The sequence below is a fragment of the Garra rufa genome, chromosome 5 (assembly GCF_049309525.1).
Source record: "Garra rufa chromosome 5, GarRuf1.0, whole genome shotgun sequence".
Classification (NCBI taxonomy): Eukaryota; Metazoa; Chordata; class Actinopteri; order Cypriniformes; family Cyprinidae; genus Garra; species Garra rufa.
In genome coordinates, this window is record NC_133365.1 from 3,553,566 (window position 1) to 3,573,456 (window position 19,891).

Genomic DNA, 19,891 nt, shown 5'->3' on the forward strand with positions numbered 1-19,891 from the left:
CAGGGGAACATGATGTTAGATGAGAAGAAGGAGAGCAGGAGGAGCTGAAAGATAGAAGTGAAGATGAGTCTAGAGGGAAATCCGGGGAGTTAATAACCGGATCTAATTTACAGAGCCCCGATACTGTAGACCGCTGTTTGTACCTGAATTTAATTTTGCCCTCTCTGAATCCCACAAAGGTTTACTGGATTCAGAAATTAAGAAACCACTGGGTTTCAAACTGATAATTCATTGCATTCATTATGTTATTTTTAGTTATTTTTAGTATTTGTTGGTCAGGACAGTTTGTTTTTAGAGAAAAAAGCTCTAAATTTCTGAGGGAAGATGTAACCTCAGGTACCTTTACCTCTGTCTGTCCCTTCTTCAGAAGTGTGTCACTAATGGTGTGTGCAGGTGGCTAAACGCTCGAGTCTGGCCATCAGTTCAGCAGTGTGTGTGTGTGTGTGTGTGTGTGTGTGTCTATGCCAGCACGGCCGTCTGTGTGCCAGTGGGGGCGCTGGAAGGACTCTGCTATCCAGAATGCTCACATGAGCATCAATAATGCTTACGGATATACTGCAGAGTACAATACTACCTGTACTACTTTTACCAAAAAGAAGGATACTTCAAGTATAGTTAAGTAAAGTTCAAGTATATTTTTAAGTGTGCTTTATGTAGTGAGTATACAAATATCAGTTTACTCGTAGTATACTTTTAAGTGTACTATTTCAATACTCCTTTGGACTAAATTGGCCCACTTTCTAGTATATAAAAGTATACTTTGAGTTCACAACTAGTTTACATCTATGTTTTCAGTTTGTACTGCAAGTATACTAAAAGGTATACTATAGATTACTAATTAAATAAGTTTTATGCATACTTTTTATAGTCTCAGTAAACTACTAGTTTAGTCATTTATACTGTATACTTGTAAGTTTTCTTGAGTGAACTTTACATCATACTTTAGGTATACCACTATGTCTCTATTTAGTTATTAATTTGTATATATTTTGTTATATGAATATCTGAACAAAACATCAACACAAAGAACAGGGTATCTGCTTGCAAACAAAAAACATTTTATTCTAGCTTCATGCATTTTTTTTTATCAACACATGAATGTGGGTAAGTTTCATAAATAAAAAAACAAACAACATTTTGGACAAAAAGCTATTTAAAAAAAAAAAAAAAAGACTATTGATGATAATCAAAACGTAGATGGAGTTGATCAACACCTCAAAGCTTGACAGTCATTATTACCTCTTCATGGGTCAACATTTTATTCCATTACATTACACAGTTTGACATATCTATGGTTTTGATGCTGTTTTATGTCTGATGATTGTGTTGGATTACACGTAGAAGCATCTGTTGTTTCGGTTTCTTCTTCACTTGTGTTTTTGATGTGTAATAGCGCATATAATAATGAACACGCAGATTCTAAAAGCACAAGTAGAACTTAAGTATATTTAGACTTAAATATACTTAAATGTCACTTAAATGTCATTTTAAGTATATTTCTGAGACTGAAAGTATACTTTCCTATTTTTTAGTTTAAAAGAATTATACTTATAGCACACTTAAACTTTTTCTGTAAGGGTATCCTGCACTCTCAGAAAAAAAGGTACAAAAGCTGTCAGTGGGGAGGTGTCCTTTCAAAAGGTTCACCACTATACCTTATTTACCTCTAAAAGGGTGCATAAGACTACCTTAAACGAGAAGTCCACTTCCAGAATAAAAATGTCCTATTAATTTACTCACCCCCATGTCATCCAAGATGTTCACATCTTTCTTTCTTCAGTCAAATAGAAATCTGTGCATTGCAAAGCTAGTGCAAGATGAGCACTTGTGGTTAAAACGTATATACAATTTTATAAATATATATTTTAGAAAATGACTAGATAAGACCTTTATTTCTCAGCTGGGATCATTTAGAGCTCTTTGAAGCTGCATTTAAACTGCTGGTTTGGACCTTCAAGCCATGGCGCACCATTGAAGTCCACTAAAGTCCTGGAATGTTTTCCTCTAAAAACTTTATTTCTTTGCGAATGAAGATAGAAAGACATGAACATCTTGGATCACAAGGAGGTGAGTAAATTATCAGGAAATTTTTATTCTGGAAGTGAACTTATCCTTTAAAGGCAAATATTAGTACCTAAATGCTGACAGCTTTTGTACCTTTTTTCTAAGGGTTGTGATTATAGCAGCAGTATTATAATAGAATTATTTATATGGTATTTGATAATATTTTCAATATTTATTAATATTTTTGTATGCAATCATTTTTGTTAGTTTTTTTATATTTATTTTTAGCTTTTATTGTTTTAACTTTTTGGAATTTTGTTACTTCAAATTATTTTACTTCAGTTAGCTACACTTTTTAAAAATAAAGGTGCTTCACGATGCCATAATATCTGAAAAACCCTTCCGTTTCACAAAAGGTTCTTCAGATTATAAAAAAGGTAAGAGATGGTTCTTTAAAGAACCTTTGACTGAATGTTTTTTTTTTTTGTGAAACTAAAAATGCTTCTTCTATGGCATCGCTGTGAAGAACCTTTTGTAGCAAGGCAACATTTGACAGTTTACTCATCAAATTTTTATTTGTTTAACTGAATTTCAGTTATTATTTTAATTATTACAGTTAACATTTCAATAGTTTTTGGTAACAGCAGAAATATCATAGGGGAATTTTAATAGAAACTGCTATTTAGCTACTTTTGCTTTTATAGATTTAAAAAAAAACATTGCTATAATTTATCCATGTTTCTTCTGAACAACTACCTGAACACCAGTTTTACAGTATTTTATTATCATTGAGGAACTATTATAGTTTTATTAGAGTTTATGTAAGTAATTTTGTTGCATGTTTTTGTCGTTTTTATAATTTTTATTTACATTTTAGTTTTAGTAAAATTTAGTAAAACTAAATTCAACTATTTATATGTCCACTTTTGTAAATAGCTGATTTTTTTTAAAATTAATATTATTTAAATATACAATGAAACCAAATATTATTCAGACACCAGATATCATTTTTTAGTGGGTGCAGGGTGATAATGTGAGAAATGTTGAAGGTGTCTGAATAAATTTTGGTTTTAACCCTCCTGAACACCCTAGCAACCACATTCAGCCATAGCAACCATTCAGAATACCTTAGCAACTGCTTAACACCATGGCAACCACTTTAAAACAGCCTATGTCAAACCGCTTTTGGACAGACAAGCAGCTCTCGTGTTTTCTAAAGAAAATGTTGAAATGCAGATACCTTTATGTTTTGTTCTTCCCGTCCTGTGTAGGGACGTTATGCTGTGTTTGCGTGTGTGTGTTCATGTGCTCAGTATTCCCTCCTGCTCGTCGCCCACCACAGGTTCAGGAAAGCTGTTTATGTGTGTGTTTGGAAGTGATTCGATTACCTTTTGCTACAGCGATCTCCTCTAGGCACTCTCTCCACCTCTTTAGCATTTTCACCACTCCTTTTACAAAAAAAATACTCTGTGTGTGTGTGAGAGGCTTCTATATCTATTCAAAGTTTCTTGCTCACTAATGAATGTTTAAAGTTGTCCCTGCAGCTCTGAGGTAATTACTGAACAGACTTTCGCTGAGACAAATGGTCTGGGGATCCAACGCAAGAGAGAGAGAGAGAGAGAGAGAGAGAGAGAGAGAAAGAGAGAGTGGGTGGCAATGGAGGCAGAGAGAAGGACTGAGATATAGAAAGGGGAAGGAAGGAGAGAGAGGGGAGTCCATGTGATTTCTCATTTAGGTGTGCCTGTCAACTTGGAGTATCTTACGTAATACTTGTGTGCGCATGGAAAACACTTCTGTGGTGAAAAGCATTGTGGGGCATTTGTGTTTTCTTAGCTCAAAGCGGTTCGGCTGGCATGCGATTTATATTGATTAATGTCACATGACTTCATTACAATTCATGTTCACGTTGACATCATTATTTTGCATTTTTATCCAATTTTGTATAAAAAGATTGTGACTTTTGTGATTGTGATTCATTTTAAGTGCATCAGTACAGTATATTGGTTTAATAAAAAATGTGGTTTTGATGCATACTAAGCATCAAGGTCTTTCAAAGTCGTTTCTTTCATAAACTAAATTAAATATTGACTAACAAAATATTTTTAGTTTTATCTTGAATGGAAATTCTACTTTATAGCTAATTTCGCTTTTATTTATGGTGAAATCAAGCCCCAATTGCATTAAGTAACATTTTGGCTTGCGTCTAAAGAAAATATATTGATTAAGTATACGTTTTTTATAATAAATAATTGTGTTAGTTTGTATGAAAGTTTTTGTCTTTGAAAAATATTTAGGGGTTCAAGCTCGTATAAGAGGGACAAAACATCAAAACGGTTATAACTATGCAACCGTTTGTCCAAGTGACCTAAAAATTGGCATGCAATGTCTTTGTCCAATGTGTCACAAGGGTCTATGAGGACATTGGCATATCTCAGAAAACATGGCTGCCATTGACCAATGAATTTTGAGTACCTATTAGACAAGATTAACAAACTTTTAACGATCGGAACGAAACTCAGTGGACATGTTCGACTCTTGGTCCTAAAGGTTTGTAAGAAATTTCAAAGAAATTGGCCACTAGTTGGTACATGCATATCATCTGATAGATCTCCTCATGCTAAGCAACTTTCCATATCTGTCAATCAAACCATTCATTTATTTTCAAAAGTGTGAAAACCCTACTTTTGTGAACTATAGTCCTAATTTTTTTTTTTTTTTTTTTTTTTGCTAAATCTTGATCAAACCACTGCAGCACAATTCTCTGGACTCTCCAGATCAATATTTATAAAAAAAAAATATGTTCAGTTGTCTTTTGGTTGGCTGTAATGGGGTCATTTAGAAAAGGGGTGTGGCCAAGTATACCCAAAAGCCTATAAAACCTAAACAAAAACTCCAACCTTTATGAGACTTGTTGAAAACATGTGTCAGATAACTCTTAACAAGCATTGAAATTTAATGGAGTTCAGACCATAGGTGGCGCTATAACAGTTAAAAAGGCTTCAAAAACACACAAATTCAATGGTAAAATGCCTCAAATTGCTAAAATAATGCTCATGTATTCACACAAACACTAGATGTTCATATCATAAGATAGATCTCCTTATTCTAAACAACTTTGTTTCTTGAACCATTGCTGTCATTCCAGCTGTTCTTTAAATATTTGATATTATTAAAAAAAAATACTTTTGTGAATAAGTCCTAGGTTTTTAACTCAAAATTGCTACAGTACAATTCTCTGAACTCTATGTCAATAATTATCAAACAAACAAAAAATGTTGAACATTTGCATTTAGACTGTTTTAACAGAGCCATTTCTTAATATGCAAATGCAACCACTAGATGGCAGCAAAGGATCACTCATTGGCTCATTCTATCACTTATATAGTACTTTTCTCAGGTTTTATTTTGGTACTGACATTCAGATAGTTTAAAATCATAATTATTACATTTAAAATCACATTTTTTTAAAGTTTACCACTTCATTTGCATTGAGGGATCACATTTTGCAATTATGCCACATTATGATTAAAGTGAGACCTGAAAATTGCATTATAAAGAGAAGACTTGCAGGAAGCATTTTGATACCTACAACAAAATGTCTTTGCATGTCTGTGTATATGTATGCTTACTTTGTATTAATCTTTCATTTCAGGTTGAGTATGTGTGTGTTGCAATATTTTTCATCATGGATGTGTTGTGATTTCCCAAAATTTCAGGTTGGATGCAGTAAAGGCCTTAAACTGTTTGAACCCCGATAACTGCTGCTTGCAGCTATATTTTTTTTATATAATTTGAGAAAAACTATAAACATAGGTTTTTTTAATTGGTCCAAAGTATATATTTTTTCTAATGCTCTGTTCCTTAAAAAAACAGTTTTCCATTTTAGATCCTTTGTTTCATTTTCATCACGTTCGTTTCATCCTTCTTTGTTTTGACCTTTGCTATTACCCTTTACCGTTGACCTCTGACACGGCCATCATTACGCGTAGTATACTAACCATTGTGCATCTGTCAGATAAGCGTACAGAGATGATGCATTGCATCTGCTGACGCTCGGGCCTCGTCTTCAGCACAACCCTCCAACCTTTAAGCAATATTTATGTACGAGGGGAGGCGGTTAAAAGCAGGTCATTATCGTAGATCTTATTTCCCAGAGGACATCTCTGTTGTGGGCTGGATAATTCAGCGCTCTCTTGGAGTACTGCGTGTCTCCTCAGTAGTGCATATTAGCGGTGAGGATAAAGCCGAGCGTCAGTAGATCTGGCTGCAGATGTGCCGTCTCAGCACTCTCCTGTGTCACACACACTCTCCACAAATGAACCGGAAATACACAGTCGAGTATTGCTGAGTATTTTAGCACACCATTACAGAAGTGCTGTAATTGAACACAGAGGGTAATAGGGTACTGCAGGGATGATGGATTTTTATATGCTAAAAACCTGAAAATTGGTTAGCATTTTAGCATTTCTGGTTCCATCGTCCTGAAGTCAGTGGGTTTTTTGAATGGGTTTTTGGTTATATGTTTGAAATAGTCACATAGTCATGTTTTTTCTACATCAGTAAAACCCCTTTGTGGCTTTTGAAAGCTTTTACTTGTAAAAGTCAATTGCTAGCAAGTGGCTAAATGGGACTACAGAGGTTGTCGGGACATTAAACGTCATCATGCCAAACAGATAAACTCATCCATTCATTAGTTGCTTTGTGTTTATAGTCATGCTCTTGCAAACTATATTAACTCAAACTTTTAGGGAAAGTGATTTAAAATAAACACTGAAAGGTTACGTTTGATACGTCTGGGAAATAAGGTACGATGGCATTTTTTTGTTCCACGTTAAAGGATAAAAAATCTAAATTATGAGATTAAAGTTGTAATATTTAGAGAATAAAATCGAAATTATGAGAAAAGGGTCGAAGTGTTTCAAGAATAAAGCTGAAATGTTTTGACAATAAAGTCAAAATGTTTCCAGAATAAAGTCGAAATTCCAAGAATAATGTCAAAATTACAAAAATAAAATGTTTTGAGAATAAAGTTGAAATTACGAGAATAAAGTCAAAATGTTTTGAGAATAAAGCCAAAGCTACAAGAATAAAGTTTAAATTATGAGAATAAGGTTGAAGTTTTTCGAGAATAAAGTTGAAATGTTTTGGATTTCACTCGATATCTGGGCGCATTTAAACTCTTTGTGGGGAAAATCGAAGGTACAGCATTTGGTTTAAACCTATGCTTATATCCATCACCACCTGTAAGCTCTTTCAGTATGTGGTCATCATATCAATATTTCATTTTCTGAGTTCCCTGCTAAAAAAAAACAGCCAAAACCATCCTAGGCTGGTTGGCTGGTTTTAGCTTGTTTTAGTTGGTCTCCCAGCCTGGGAAGGTGGCCAAAACCCCTCTAAAACCAGCCTGTTGACCAGCTAAAACCAGCCAACCATCCTAGGCTGGTGTTAGCTGTTTTTTTTTCAGCAGGGTTGTGTATTCCGAGTTGTGTTGTGGTAGAAATGGCGTAGCTCAGTGCAAGTATCTCACTGAGTGCAAATGTTTTACGTAATCAAAATAATGACGCCCCCCAAAGTCCAAAATATGTACACAGTGATGTGGATTTTTTAAATAAAGTAAATCTTTAATTGGTTTTCTACAACGTATTTAAGTGAAAGACGTAATTTACCGTATATTAAGCCATACATATCTTAATACCTGGGTTCCCTTTAAGTTAAACTGGATGTGCCCCGAACCCTGCTGAAAAAAAAAAAACTGCTAAAACCATCCTAGGCTGGTTGGCTGGTTTTAGCTGGTTTAAGCTGGAAGTAGATGGTTTTAGCTGGATTCCCAGCCTGGCCAGCTAAGACCAGCCTGAAAAAAAAAAAAATCTAAAACCAACTTGCTGACCAGCTTTGACCAGCTAAAACCAGCCAACCAGCCTAGTCTGGTGTCAGCTGTTTTTTTGTTTTTTTTTCAGGAGGGCTGTGTATTCCAAGTTGTGTTGTGACAGAAATGGCGTAGCTCAGTGCTAGTATCTCACTGAGTGCAAATGTTTTACGTAATCAAAATAATAGCGCCCCCCATAGTCCAAAATATGAATAGTGATGTGGACTTTTAAATAACATACATCTTTAATTGGTTTCTACAACATATTTAAGTGAGAGACGTCATTGCCAAATATATAGCACAAAACATATCTTAATACCTAGGGTTCCCTTTAATTCTAGGCTGGTTGGCTGATTTTGGCTGGTCAGCAGGGTGGTTTTAGAGGGGTTTTGGCCACTTTCCCAGCCTGGCCAGGCTTGTCAGGCTGGGAGGCAAGATAAAACCAGCTACTTCCATCTTAAACCAGCTAAGACCAGCCAACCTGCCTATGCTGGTTTAAGCTGTTTTTAATTTTTCAGCCGACGCTATTTTATATTTAAAATACAGACCCAGTAAAATGACCACACATCATTACAAATAAGCGTCAAATCCCTCTCCTTTCCACAAATGAAAAATCCAACCGCATTCATAATAGACGCCCTACAATAACGATTGACCACTTGAAGTCGTTCATATTGATTTTACCGCTCCGCGTGACGCAATCCTCTCGTGGCTTGTTGCTTTATTAACTTTGCAACACGCTCCTCGAGATCCTCGCTTGTTTTATTCCGTGTAGCTAAACGTCATGCGTGAATGTCTTATTTTGCCACTGTCACATTTAAAGCGCAAGCGTGTCTCTCCTCCTCCTCTGCTCTGCTCTGCTCTCCTCCTTCCGCGCGCTCGTCTTGTGGAGAGGCGCGCGCTGTCGGTCTGAACGCTCGTCGGTGTTCAGCGCTCGGGCAGGATGTTTGTGTCCGTGTGGTACGCCAAGAAAATGGGCCGGCGTTTTATCAACAACGTCCGGAAAGCTAAAAAGCAACGCCACCGGATCATGGTAGGAATTGACGGCTTTCTAAATGTTCTGTCATTTGGGTTTGGAGGCTGTTCATCCCTGTAGTCATAAATTCTTGACGTAGTAGTAGTGTGTGCATGACTTCTGTTGGCATTTCTGATCTGATTTGGAAACAACCCGAGAGGAATCTATACTGTAACTCATTCCTACAAGATTTAGCCTATATTTGATATTTGTAGTGTGTGTAGACGAGTCCTGGAATAATAATGTATTTATTTTTTGAACTCTGTGTTCCATCTGAGTCTTACAGAGTTAGAGGAATCACAGGGGAGCTTTTAAACGAGCATTTTTGTATCCTTGTGGAACCTACAGGGAACCATAGCCTTCTTTCTAGTCTTATATATGATGTTAAAGATAAAACTGAGCTTTGAGGAGCGCCACTAATCAGATCCATAGTCTGGTCTAGTCTCTGTTCACAGCAGATGGACGCCTAGTGCGTCAGAAGTTGCAAAATGTGAAAAGTTAAAATTAGGGTGTCTGTGTGTGAAATGGTGCTTCTGACAAATGGCCCAGTCGCTTAAATAATAAATGAGATCATTAATGAAACTGAAGGGATTAAATAAGATAAAAATGGGGCACCTGGACTTGCCAACGCTTTATGATGTTTTTGGTGTTACTGCTTTTTGCAGTTTATTTTAAAGGGAAAGACCATTGTGTTCTAGAGTGTTCTTATTTTTTTCTGCGAAACACCGAGGGGACAAGAGAATTTTGAGACGCAGACTATATCATTATAAAGAAACTTGTAGTACTCTGTCGGTGGATGATGAAGAGAGACAAACACAATAATAACTGCCAAGAACAGATTGCTTGTGTGTTCCTGCCCTGGAGTGTGTGAGGGGGTGGATGCGTCTTCTCCTCTCATTGCTTTGTATCGTAAATTGTCGGTGTCACTTCTGTCTGATTGTTTTTGTGAGACGTTCATTTATTTATAATACACGCAGTCAGAGAAACAGAGAGAGGATTTACTGCCACAGGTATGTGTCAACTTCAGGTACATTCAGTGACAGTTGGACGGCCCAAAACATACTTTACGCAAGTAGGCAACATCTGTGTTTAGCTCTGCAGTCTTCACCCGTTATCGCATTTTGTAATGTGCCAAGCCACAATTTATAATGCAATGCAATTTGAGTAAGACCAACATAGCTTAATGTCATATGCACTACCAGTCAAAAAAAAAAACGTTTTTAAACAGTAAGATTTTAATGTTTTTAAAGAAGTATCTTCTGCTCAAAAAGCCTGCATTTATTTGATCCAAAGTATACAGCAAAAACAGTAACATCTTGAAATATTTTTACTATTTAAAATAACTGTTTTGTATTTGAATATATTTTAAAATTTAATTTATTCCTGTGATCAAAGCTGAATTTTCAGCATCATTACTTCAGTCTTCAGTGTCACATGATTCTTCAGAAATCATTGTAAAATGCGGATAAAATTGCTGTTCAAACATTTATTTATTATTATTATTAATATTTAAAACAGTTAAGTAATTTCTTTTTTGATGAATAGAAAGATCCAACGATAATCTTTTATCTGAAATCCAAAGCTTTTGTAACATTATACATACCATTCAAAATTTTGGGGTGAGTATCATATTTATTCATTTTTGGGGGAAAGAAATGATAGAAATTAATACTTTCATTTAGCAAGGATGCTTTAAATTGATCAAAAGTGATGATAAAGACATTTATAATGTTGCAAAAGATTTCTATTTCAGACTTGAAGTCTTGAAGTGCTATTCTTCTGAACTTTCTAAAAAACCTTAATAATAATAATAAATGTTTTTTGAGCAGCAACTAAGTATATTAGAATGATTTCTGAAGCATAATGAAATCACAGGAATAAATACAATTTTTAAATATATTAAAATAGAAAAAAAGTTATTTTAAATAGTAAAAAAAAATGTTGGCTATACTTTGGATCAAATAAATGCAGGCTTGGTGAGCAGAAGAGACTTCTTTAAAAACACTAAAATCTTCTTTAAAATTTTTTTGACTGGTAGTGTATATTTCAATTTGACTATCACCTAGAGAACAGAGATTTTGTTCGTAGCCTCTCAAGAGTGCCTGTTAAGTTCAACAGTTATTTTGTGAAGAAGGAATAGTATATAGAGACCTAAAGATCATTTAACTTGATGCTTATAGTGCAAGATGCTAAAAAACAATTCTCAGTCAGCATTCAAAAGACATCCATCTAGTTATATGAACTGAGAATTAAAAAATGGTGCACCGCTTTGATGTGAATGTCCCTAAACACAATTCAGTGCAGATTGTTTAGTGGACTTGGCATAGAGGCTGCTATTGAAGGATGAGGCTGTGTCAACTCCTCTGTATTGGGCACAACAACAAACCAGTGCAACAAATGCCTTCAAGTGGTTATTTATTATATAATGAGCTGAACTGCATTTAAGTTGGAAAAGTAATATAAAAGCTTTCTAAACTTAAAAAGTTAGAATGCAATCCCCAAATGTCAATCATTTATCCAAGTAACTTCACTCTCATTACATGTACAAACTGGGCAAATTAAATTTCTCAGAAAAAAAGAGACATATTTATAAATGCATACAATTTTAGTTGACCTAAAACGAGTGATGTATGGACCTCCAGTGCATGTTATTATGTTTTATTTTAATAATGATATAATTTTCTTTTTCACTTTTCCATTATTTGTTTATTTTTATTCCCATTACATATTTATGCAAACATCTATTTTGCATAAAGGAAACCACAAACTGTGAGCAATTAAATTTGCATGATTCTATAGGGTTTTTAATCATTATGCCCTTTAATTATTAAAACACAGCATGGCAAAAAAAAAATTAACTATCAAAACTACCATTCCCAGCAGACTTGTTTGCATCCATGGAGCATATCAACATGCCTCTTCCAAAGACACAACTCAGCAACTCATTTAGAGTTCATGCAGTTTAGCATCATTTTCCACTAGTTACATAAATACTGTATGATTTTTCAGACTTTACTTGAAGGCTGCAGAAATGCTGTTTTTAGCACTGAGACAAACATCAGGTATAGCACAAAGAAAGAGTTTTGAGAGATAAACTAAATTTAGTATGCTTTGTTGTGAAACACTTTGACTAACATTATATATTGACACTTGGAAGAAACATGCATAAAGCCTCTTTTTTAAAAATGTTATTGCATGCATTGCAGGTTTATGTTAGACTTTAGATTACAGACTTTTAAGTTAAGTAGTTTACCCCAAAAAATCAAAATTTGCTGAAAATGTACTCACCCTCAGGCCATCCGAGATGTAGATGAGTGCGTTTCTTCATGAGATTTGGAGAAATGTGTCATTCCATCACTGGCTCACAATGCAGTGAATGGGTGCCGTCAGAATGAGAGTCCAAACAGCTATAAAAACATCACAATAATCCACAAGTAATCCACACCACTCCAGTCTATCAATTAACATCTTCTAAAGAGAAAAGCTGCTTGTTTGTTACAAACAAATCCATCGTTAAGATGCTTTTAAATTTAAACCATTGCTTTTGGCTAAAATACATCACCATAACCCATAATATTGATTTATCCACTAAAAAGGTTGCCTTGTCTGAATCAGCAGCGAAATCTGCACAGCTCAAGCAAACCTAAACAGCTTTAAACAAATATGTGGATAGATTTTGATGTAAGAGGACAATGGGGGGTGAGCTTTTTCACTGGAGGCCTACTATTGATTTTTGAGGGTTAGGATTTAGGGTTAAAAGCGCTTTAAAGATGGCTTCAAAGATTTTTGCTTCACAAGACATTATTTGATGGACTGGAAGGATTGAAGTATTGTGATGATTTTATCATTCTGACGGCACCCATTCACTCCAGAGGATCTGCTGTTGAGCCAATGATTTAAAGGAGTAGTTCACTTTCAGAACGAAAATGTACAGATAATGTCCTCAACCCCTTGTCATCCAAGAGGTTCATGTCTTTCTTTCTTCAGTCATTAGGAAATTATGTTTTTTGAGGAAAACATTTCAGGATTTCTCTCCATATAATGGACTTCTATGGTGCCCCCAAGTTTGAACTTTCAAAATGCAGCTTCAAAGGGCTCTAAACGATCACAGCCGAGGAAAAAAGGGTCTTATCTAGCAAAACGATCGGTTAATTTCTAAAAAGAATTACAATTTATATACTTTTTAACCTCAAATGCTCGTTTTGTCTAGCTCTGTGTGTACTCTGTTTAGAGATGAAAAGTATATAAATTGTAAATGTTTTTAGAAAATAACCGATCGTTTCGCTAGATAAGACCATTATCATTTAGAGCCCTTTGAAGCTGCATTTAAACTGCATTTTGGAAGTTCAAACTCAGAGGCACCATAGAAGTCCATTATATAGAGAGAAATCCTGAAATTCTTCCTCAAAAAACAGAATTTCTTTACGACTGAAGAAAGAAAGACATGAACATCTTGGATGGCAAGGGGGTGATTATCTGTAAATTTTTGTTTTGAAAGTGAACTACTCCTTTAAAGCTACATTTCGTTTTTCAGCAAGTTTTTGTTTCATTTGAACATATGCCTAACATAAAAAAATATTATCAACCCTTGAGATCTTTTGATCTGTATCCTGTTATTACTCAGTAAGCACTAGCTGTGTTGAAAACATTCATTAAATAACATGGGGTTGTGGTTATATAGAGTGCTTTTCTAATTGTTGCATTTCAGTGGCAGTTTCAGGTGCTTGTGCGAGGTGTGGGAGGGGATTTCGTTCATTTTTTCCACACACGCACATCATCTCTGAGTGGGAGTTTATATAAGTAGATTTTGTTGAAATGCGTGTGTGTTGTTTCTGCCCACTGCTGTGTGGCAGCCCCCTCAGGTTTGCATGTGTTTCCAGTTTTAACTTCCAAAACAAGCTTGTCATTCAGAAGAACTCAAAACATCCAATATTCATGCACAAGCAGAGCTCGATAATGTCACGCTCTCAGGTCTGTGGGTTTGTGTAGTATCCTTGAAGCAAATACAATAGCAGTGTGTTAGTGTGCGTGTAATAGGGTACATGTGCAGCAGCACAGTTTGTGTGTGTGTCCTGTTTTCGGTTTTGACGAGCAAAATATAAAGAGCAGGCTTTTAGACTGATTATATTTTAATTAATTTTGTGCATCTAATTTTATGGATTAGTTGCTCTCTGACTTTGGATTAATTTGTTGAATAAATGTTTATTGAATATGAATGTTAATCATTAACTGTTCCTGTAAACGCTTAAAGTGTGTCATTTTTCCAGACAGTGGAGTGGTTCTTTTATGTGTTTCTCCTTTCCAAGCTGTTTATGCAGAGACAAGTGAGCCATTTGAGGTTGATTTCCTCTAAACAGTACTATTAAATGAAACATATGATAGTTAAAATATACATATATACAAATATTAATTGTTTTCATTAACGTTATTTTTTCTGCTACTACTTTTTAATATACCTTAAGTACTTGAAGTGCATATTTAGTACAATTAAGCTTGTTTCTGTACAATTTTATGATGTTTTTACTACACTCTTAAAAATAAAGGTGCTTCACGATGCCATAGAAGAACCTTTTTTGTCTAAATGGTTCCATGAAGAACCTTTAACATCTGAAGAACCTTTCTATTTCACAAAAGGTTCTTTGTGGTGAAAGAAGGTTCTTCAGATTATAAAAAGGTAAGAAAGAGATGGTTCTTTAGAGAACCTTTGACTGAATGGTTCTTTGTGGAACCAAAAATTGTTCTTCAATGGCATCGCGGTGATTGTCAGAAGTGTACTCAGACTCTAAAATGTGAGTAAAAGCATGCTAACGTGCTGCCACAGTTCATCAGTGTGCTATAGCGTAAATGTGTAACTAGCTGGATGTTAGCCATTTTGGGATGAGAGAAGGACGGCTCCATGGTGACCAGCTTCCCCCTCACTGGGAAAAGTACAATGTGCTTCTGGAGCGAGAGATGATTGATGGCGTAGATTAAAGGGAGCGAGCGAGAGAGTGGGAGGAAGTGTTGATACATAGAGAAAAGATGAGGGAAGATGTGCGTTGTTGAGAAAGACTGAGCCGGTGAAGGAGCATGTGAGCTTATCAGAAATGTATGCAAGGAAAGAACCAATAGATTGTTTTACAATGAGCAGTTTCTGTGATGCACAGTGTTTGTTAGCGTCAGTGTTGGAGAAGGCACCATAAAATGATCATAAAAGTAAGTTGTTTTAGTAAAAATGAATTAAAAATCCATGTAATTGCATTGTGTGAGGAAGAAAATGAAATTCCAGTTTATATTTAGCGATCCTCGTAACCGTCACATGACCATGAAGATTTACGTCAGTGATATCAAATGCTTTTTGACTCTCACCTGATTGGTCATTTAAAAAAAATATGCAACGAAGATTTTTCCAACACAACATTTCTAAACATAATCATTTATTTAGGAAGCTTGGAGTGTTTGTACTACAAATGGCAACAAAATCTGAACCAAGAATAAAAAAGTCTGCAGGTCAAAATTATTAGCCCGCTGATTTTAGTAGTCAATGGTTGCTTGATAACAGCCTTTAGTCGTTTGTTGTAGTTCTCAAGAAGTTCCAGTCGTGTCTACTGAGAATTTGCAGCCCATTCTTCCTTAGCAAATTTCTCAAGCTCCTTCAGATTTGTTGGTCTCCTGGCATTGACTCTGGTCTTCAGTGAGCCCCACATATTTTCTATTGGATTCTATTTCTTTTTGCAAGCCAGTCAAGGATGTTCACTTTGCTCAGTTGGAGGTAGTTCTTCACCAGAAATGAGGTATGCTTTGAGTTGTTATAATGTTGGAAGACAAAACTTCAACCCAAACCAAATTTTGTTGCAGACTGCCTGAGGTTGTCTTTCAAAAATCTTCTCGTAGTCTTTCTTTTTCATGATTTTTTTCAACCCTGATGGCATTCCACTGCCATGTTTCACTTTGGGAGCGGTGTTCTTTGGGTTGAGTGCCTCTCTCTTCTTTCTCCAAACATGGGCAACATCTCTACGGCCAAAGAACTCTAGTTTTGTCTCATCGGACCAAAGGACATGTTTCTAGTATGCATACCTTTTGTCCAGGTTGTCCTTCAAATGTCAGTCTAGCTTGGAGGTGTCTCTTCTTCAGAAGTGGAGTTTTTCTTGGTCGGCAACCTCACAGTCTATTCCTGTGTGGGCCTCTATTGACTGTCTTTGTTGAAACGTCAGTCTCGGACTTAGCTAAATCATCCATTTGTGTCTTACAGTATCTCACAAAAGTAAGTGCACCCCTCACATTTCAGCAACCATTTTAGTATACCTTCTCAAGGGACAATACTATAGACATGAAACTTTGACATATATTTAGAGTAGTCAGTGTGCAGCTTGTATAGAGGTATAGATTTACTGCCCTCTGAAAATAACTCAACATACAGTCATTATTTTCAAAATAGCTGGGAACAAAAGTGCACACACCCTAAGTGATAACAGCAGTATGTTGTTTAACCAGGCAAAGCCACATGTCCTATTCATCATGTTTATGTTTATGTCTGCTTGGCAGGACCATACAAAGTTGCTTTAAGTACAATTCTCTCATACTGACCAGTGGATGGTTCAACATGGCATCTCATGGCAAAGAACTCTCTGAGGATTTGAGAATTAGAATTGTTGATCTCCACAAAGATGGCCGAGGCTATTAGACGTTCAGTAACTGAAACCGAGTTACACTACAGTGGTCAGGGTCCAAGATGGGTTCCATTCGGAACAGGCCTTGCAAGGGTCAATCAACAAAGTTGAGCACTCGTTCTGTGCATCAGGTGCAGAACATGGCTTCAAAAAACAGATGCATGAGTGCTGCCAGCATTGCTTTAAAGGTTGCAGAAGTAGAAGGTCAACTTGTCAGTGCTCAGACCATACGCCTCACACTGCAACAATTCGGTTTGCATAGGCGTCATCGCAGAAGGAAGCCTCATCTGAAGCTGGCTCACATGAAAGCCCGCAAACAGTTTGCTGAAGACAACCAAGAGCTTGAATTACTGGAACCATGTCCTGTGGTCTGATGAGGCTATAAGATAAACTTGTTTGGCTTAGATGGTGTCCAGCATGTGTGTTTATGCCCTGGTGAGGAGTACCAAGAAAACTGTGTCTTGTCTGCAGTTAAGTATGGTGGTGGTAGCATCATGGTCTGGTGCTGCATGAGTGCTGCTGGTTCTGGGGAGCTACAGTTTATTGAGGGAAACATGGATTCCATTATGTACTGTACATTCTGAAGCAGAAACTAGGCCGAACAGCAATTTTCTAAAATGATAACGATCCCAAACACACCACCAAGATGACAACTGCCTTTCTGAGGAAGCTGAAGGTGATGGGGTAGCCAAGTATGTCTCCAGACCTGAACCCTATTAATCACATGTGGGGCAACAACAACCTATGCAGCTCTGGTCAATTCCATGTCCAGGATGATTAAGTCAGTGCCAGATAACAATGGTGCTAACACAATATATTCACACTTTGGACAAGTTAGGGTGTTTGACACTTAGGGTGTACTCACTTTTGTTGCCAGCTATTTTCACAATAATGACTGCATGTTGAGTTATTTTCAGAGGACAGTAAATCTATACTGCTATACAAGCTGCACATTGACTACTCTAAAATATATCCAAGTTTCATTTCTATAGTATTGTCCCTTTAGAAGATATACTAAAATGGTTTCTGAAATGTGAGATACTGTAGCAGTTGTTCTTGGGTTCTTTAGAAACTCTCATTAGTTTTCTTTTCAAAGTTTCTAAAATCTTTCTCTTTCTTCCTGTGCTCTCAATTGTGTGGGTCTCTTCAAACGTCTTGATAATACTTCTCGTGTTAATTCTTGAGACATTTTGTGTGTAATTCAATCAGAAAAAGAAAGGAAAAAACACTTAAGCGTCTTTAAATACTTACGTTACAACAGTAGTTGGCCTCATGCACTCCACTTCATTTTCACCCGTATACCATCTCCTCTTATTTTGCTGCTCCTCACATTTCCCTGGTTGGCTCTGAGTTCATTTTGCTAATATCCACTGCACTCCCTTCAACCTTCATATTCCTCTGAGGATCTCGCCAGCGCCTGCTGAATAAAGGCTGATGCTCAGCAATATTTGAGTGTGTGTGTGTGTGTGTGTGTGTGCACTGCATTTAAATGTGTATATTCAGATTTTGCATTGTAGGATGAATCTGCATGAAGATCAAGTTATTTCATGTTTAAGTTAAACATTAGTAGTAAACATTTAGTCGGTGTATTTGATTCTAAAGAAAACAAATGTTTGTCTTTGTAATCTGTGATCAGAATATATATAACCTGTTTAATCACTGGTCCAGACCACTTTTTATAATCAAAGTCCCATTTTAAACAATCCTGTCCTGTTTTACTCTGAAACATTTAACATTACGAAGTAATATGAATCGCAGACAGTAGTTACAGTGGTTATGTACTTGTATTTGCATGCTAAATTTAGCAGTCAGTTTCTGACCGGCGCCTCACCTTACCTTGTTCAGCCGACTGAAATAATGTTTTTGACAGCAAAACTGCCCTCCACAGACACGCACACACAGACACACAAACACATTATTTTTGACAGTGGCTAATATAAATGCTATATGTTGTATAGTATGTTGACATTGATGTTCCACCCACCATTCCTCGCTTTCATGTTGTGCAATAACTCCTGGGTAATTCAAGCTCTCCCGTCACGTTCCTTTCGACTACACACTCTTTCTAGTTTATTCACATTCAACAGTTTCCCTCACTATACTATACCTCTCTAACTAGCTCATTACCTTTTCTTACTGTAGGTTCTGCACTGATTCCCATCCCTATAGACTGTGAGGTTGTGTCATTATATTTGTATTCAATGAGCAAGTTGTTTTAGATACTTGACTAGAATCAAAGTGTAGCAGCAGGAATAGATGCTGAATTCATGTCATGACAGAATGATCATGTTTTAGACAATGTGAACCGCACAACTGGGATGTTCTTGAAGTCTGGACTCTTTGGGTTGGCAGCTGAAGTGCAGCTGAATGAAACTGAAACTTTATAGTCTGTACTATTTGGAATACAACTGATTTATCATTTAGGGTGCATGTTTGCCCTTTTTAATGTTAATGCCATGTGAATAAAGGTTTCTTCGAGTGCCTTGGTTTGATGAGTTTTTTTGAGGACATAAAAAAATCCAGTAACCAAAGAGCATTGATTTATAGATTTCACACCCCAGCAGCATTTGGCATACTTTTGGATTTACAATTTATTTATGATTTGGAATAAAAGAAATACAAACTCTTTTTTTCTTAGAGCTCTTAATCAATGACATACAGAACTTTCTTTCTTTCTTTCTTTCTTTCTTTCTTTCTTTCTTTCTTTCTTTCTTTCTTTCTTTCTTTCTTTTCATTTTTTGTTTGTTTCTAATTGGAACTCACAATTTAAAATTTTAAAATTTACAGACTTTTCTTTTAGGCCACATTTTTAGGATCTTAAGTAAAGATCATGTTCCATAAAGATATTTTGTACATTTCCTACCTTAAATATATCACAAATTCATTTGGACAACTTTACATTTAATTTTCTTTAGATTTTTCTTAGATTCCTGATTTTCAAATGAGTAAATATTGTCCTACTCCAAAAAAAAAAGACCATTACGATTGGTTTTGTTGTCCAAGGTCACATATTATTTTAAACCTATTACTATTAACATTTTACATAACATTTATTTATTTTATCTCACAATTCAGATTTTTTTTCTTGCAAATGCAACACTCTTAAAAATAAAGGTGCTTATAAGGTTCTTCACAGTGATGCCATAGAATAACCATTTTTGGTTCCACAAAGAACCATTCAGTCAAAAGTTCATTACAGAACCATCTCTTTCTTAACTTTTTATAATCTGAAGAAACTTCTTTCACCACAAAGAACCTTTTGTGAAACAGAAAGGTTCTTCAGATGTTAAAGGTTTTTTATGAAACAATTTAGGCAAAAAAGGTACTTTCACTTTGGCATCGTGAAACACCTTTATT

The 19,891-nt window shown here is 35.8% G+C and overlaps 1 protein-coding gene across 2 annotated transcripts in view; it reads left to right on the plus strand.

Moving 5' to 3' along the window:
* Positions 1 to 8,773: 8,773 nt before the first annotated feature.
* Positions 8,774 to 19,891, plus strand: part of LOC141334322 (disks large homolog 4-like) — a 71,378-nt gene continuing 60,260 nt past the window's right edge. For both annotated transcript variants that reach the window (XM_073839375.1, XM_073839376.1), the window contains exon 1: positions 8,774 to 8,903. In XM_073839375.1, coding sequence (XP_073695476.1) covers positions 8,814 to 8,903 — 90 coding nt within the window. In that variant the 5' untranslated portion in view covers positions 8,774 to 8,813. The remainder of the gene's footprint in view (positions 8,904 to 19,891) is intronic.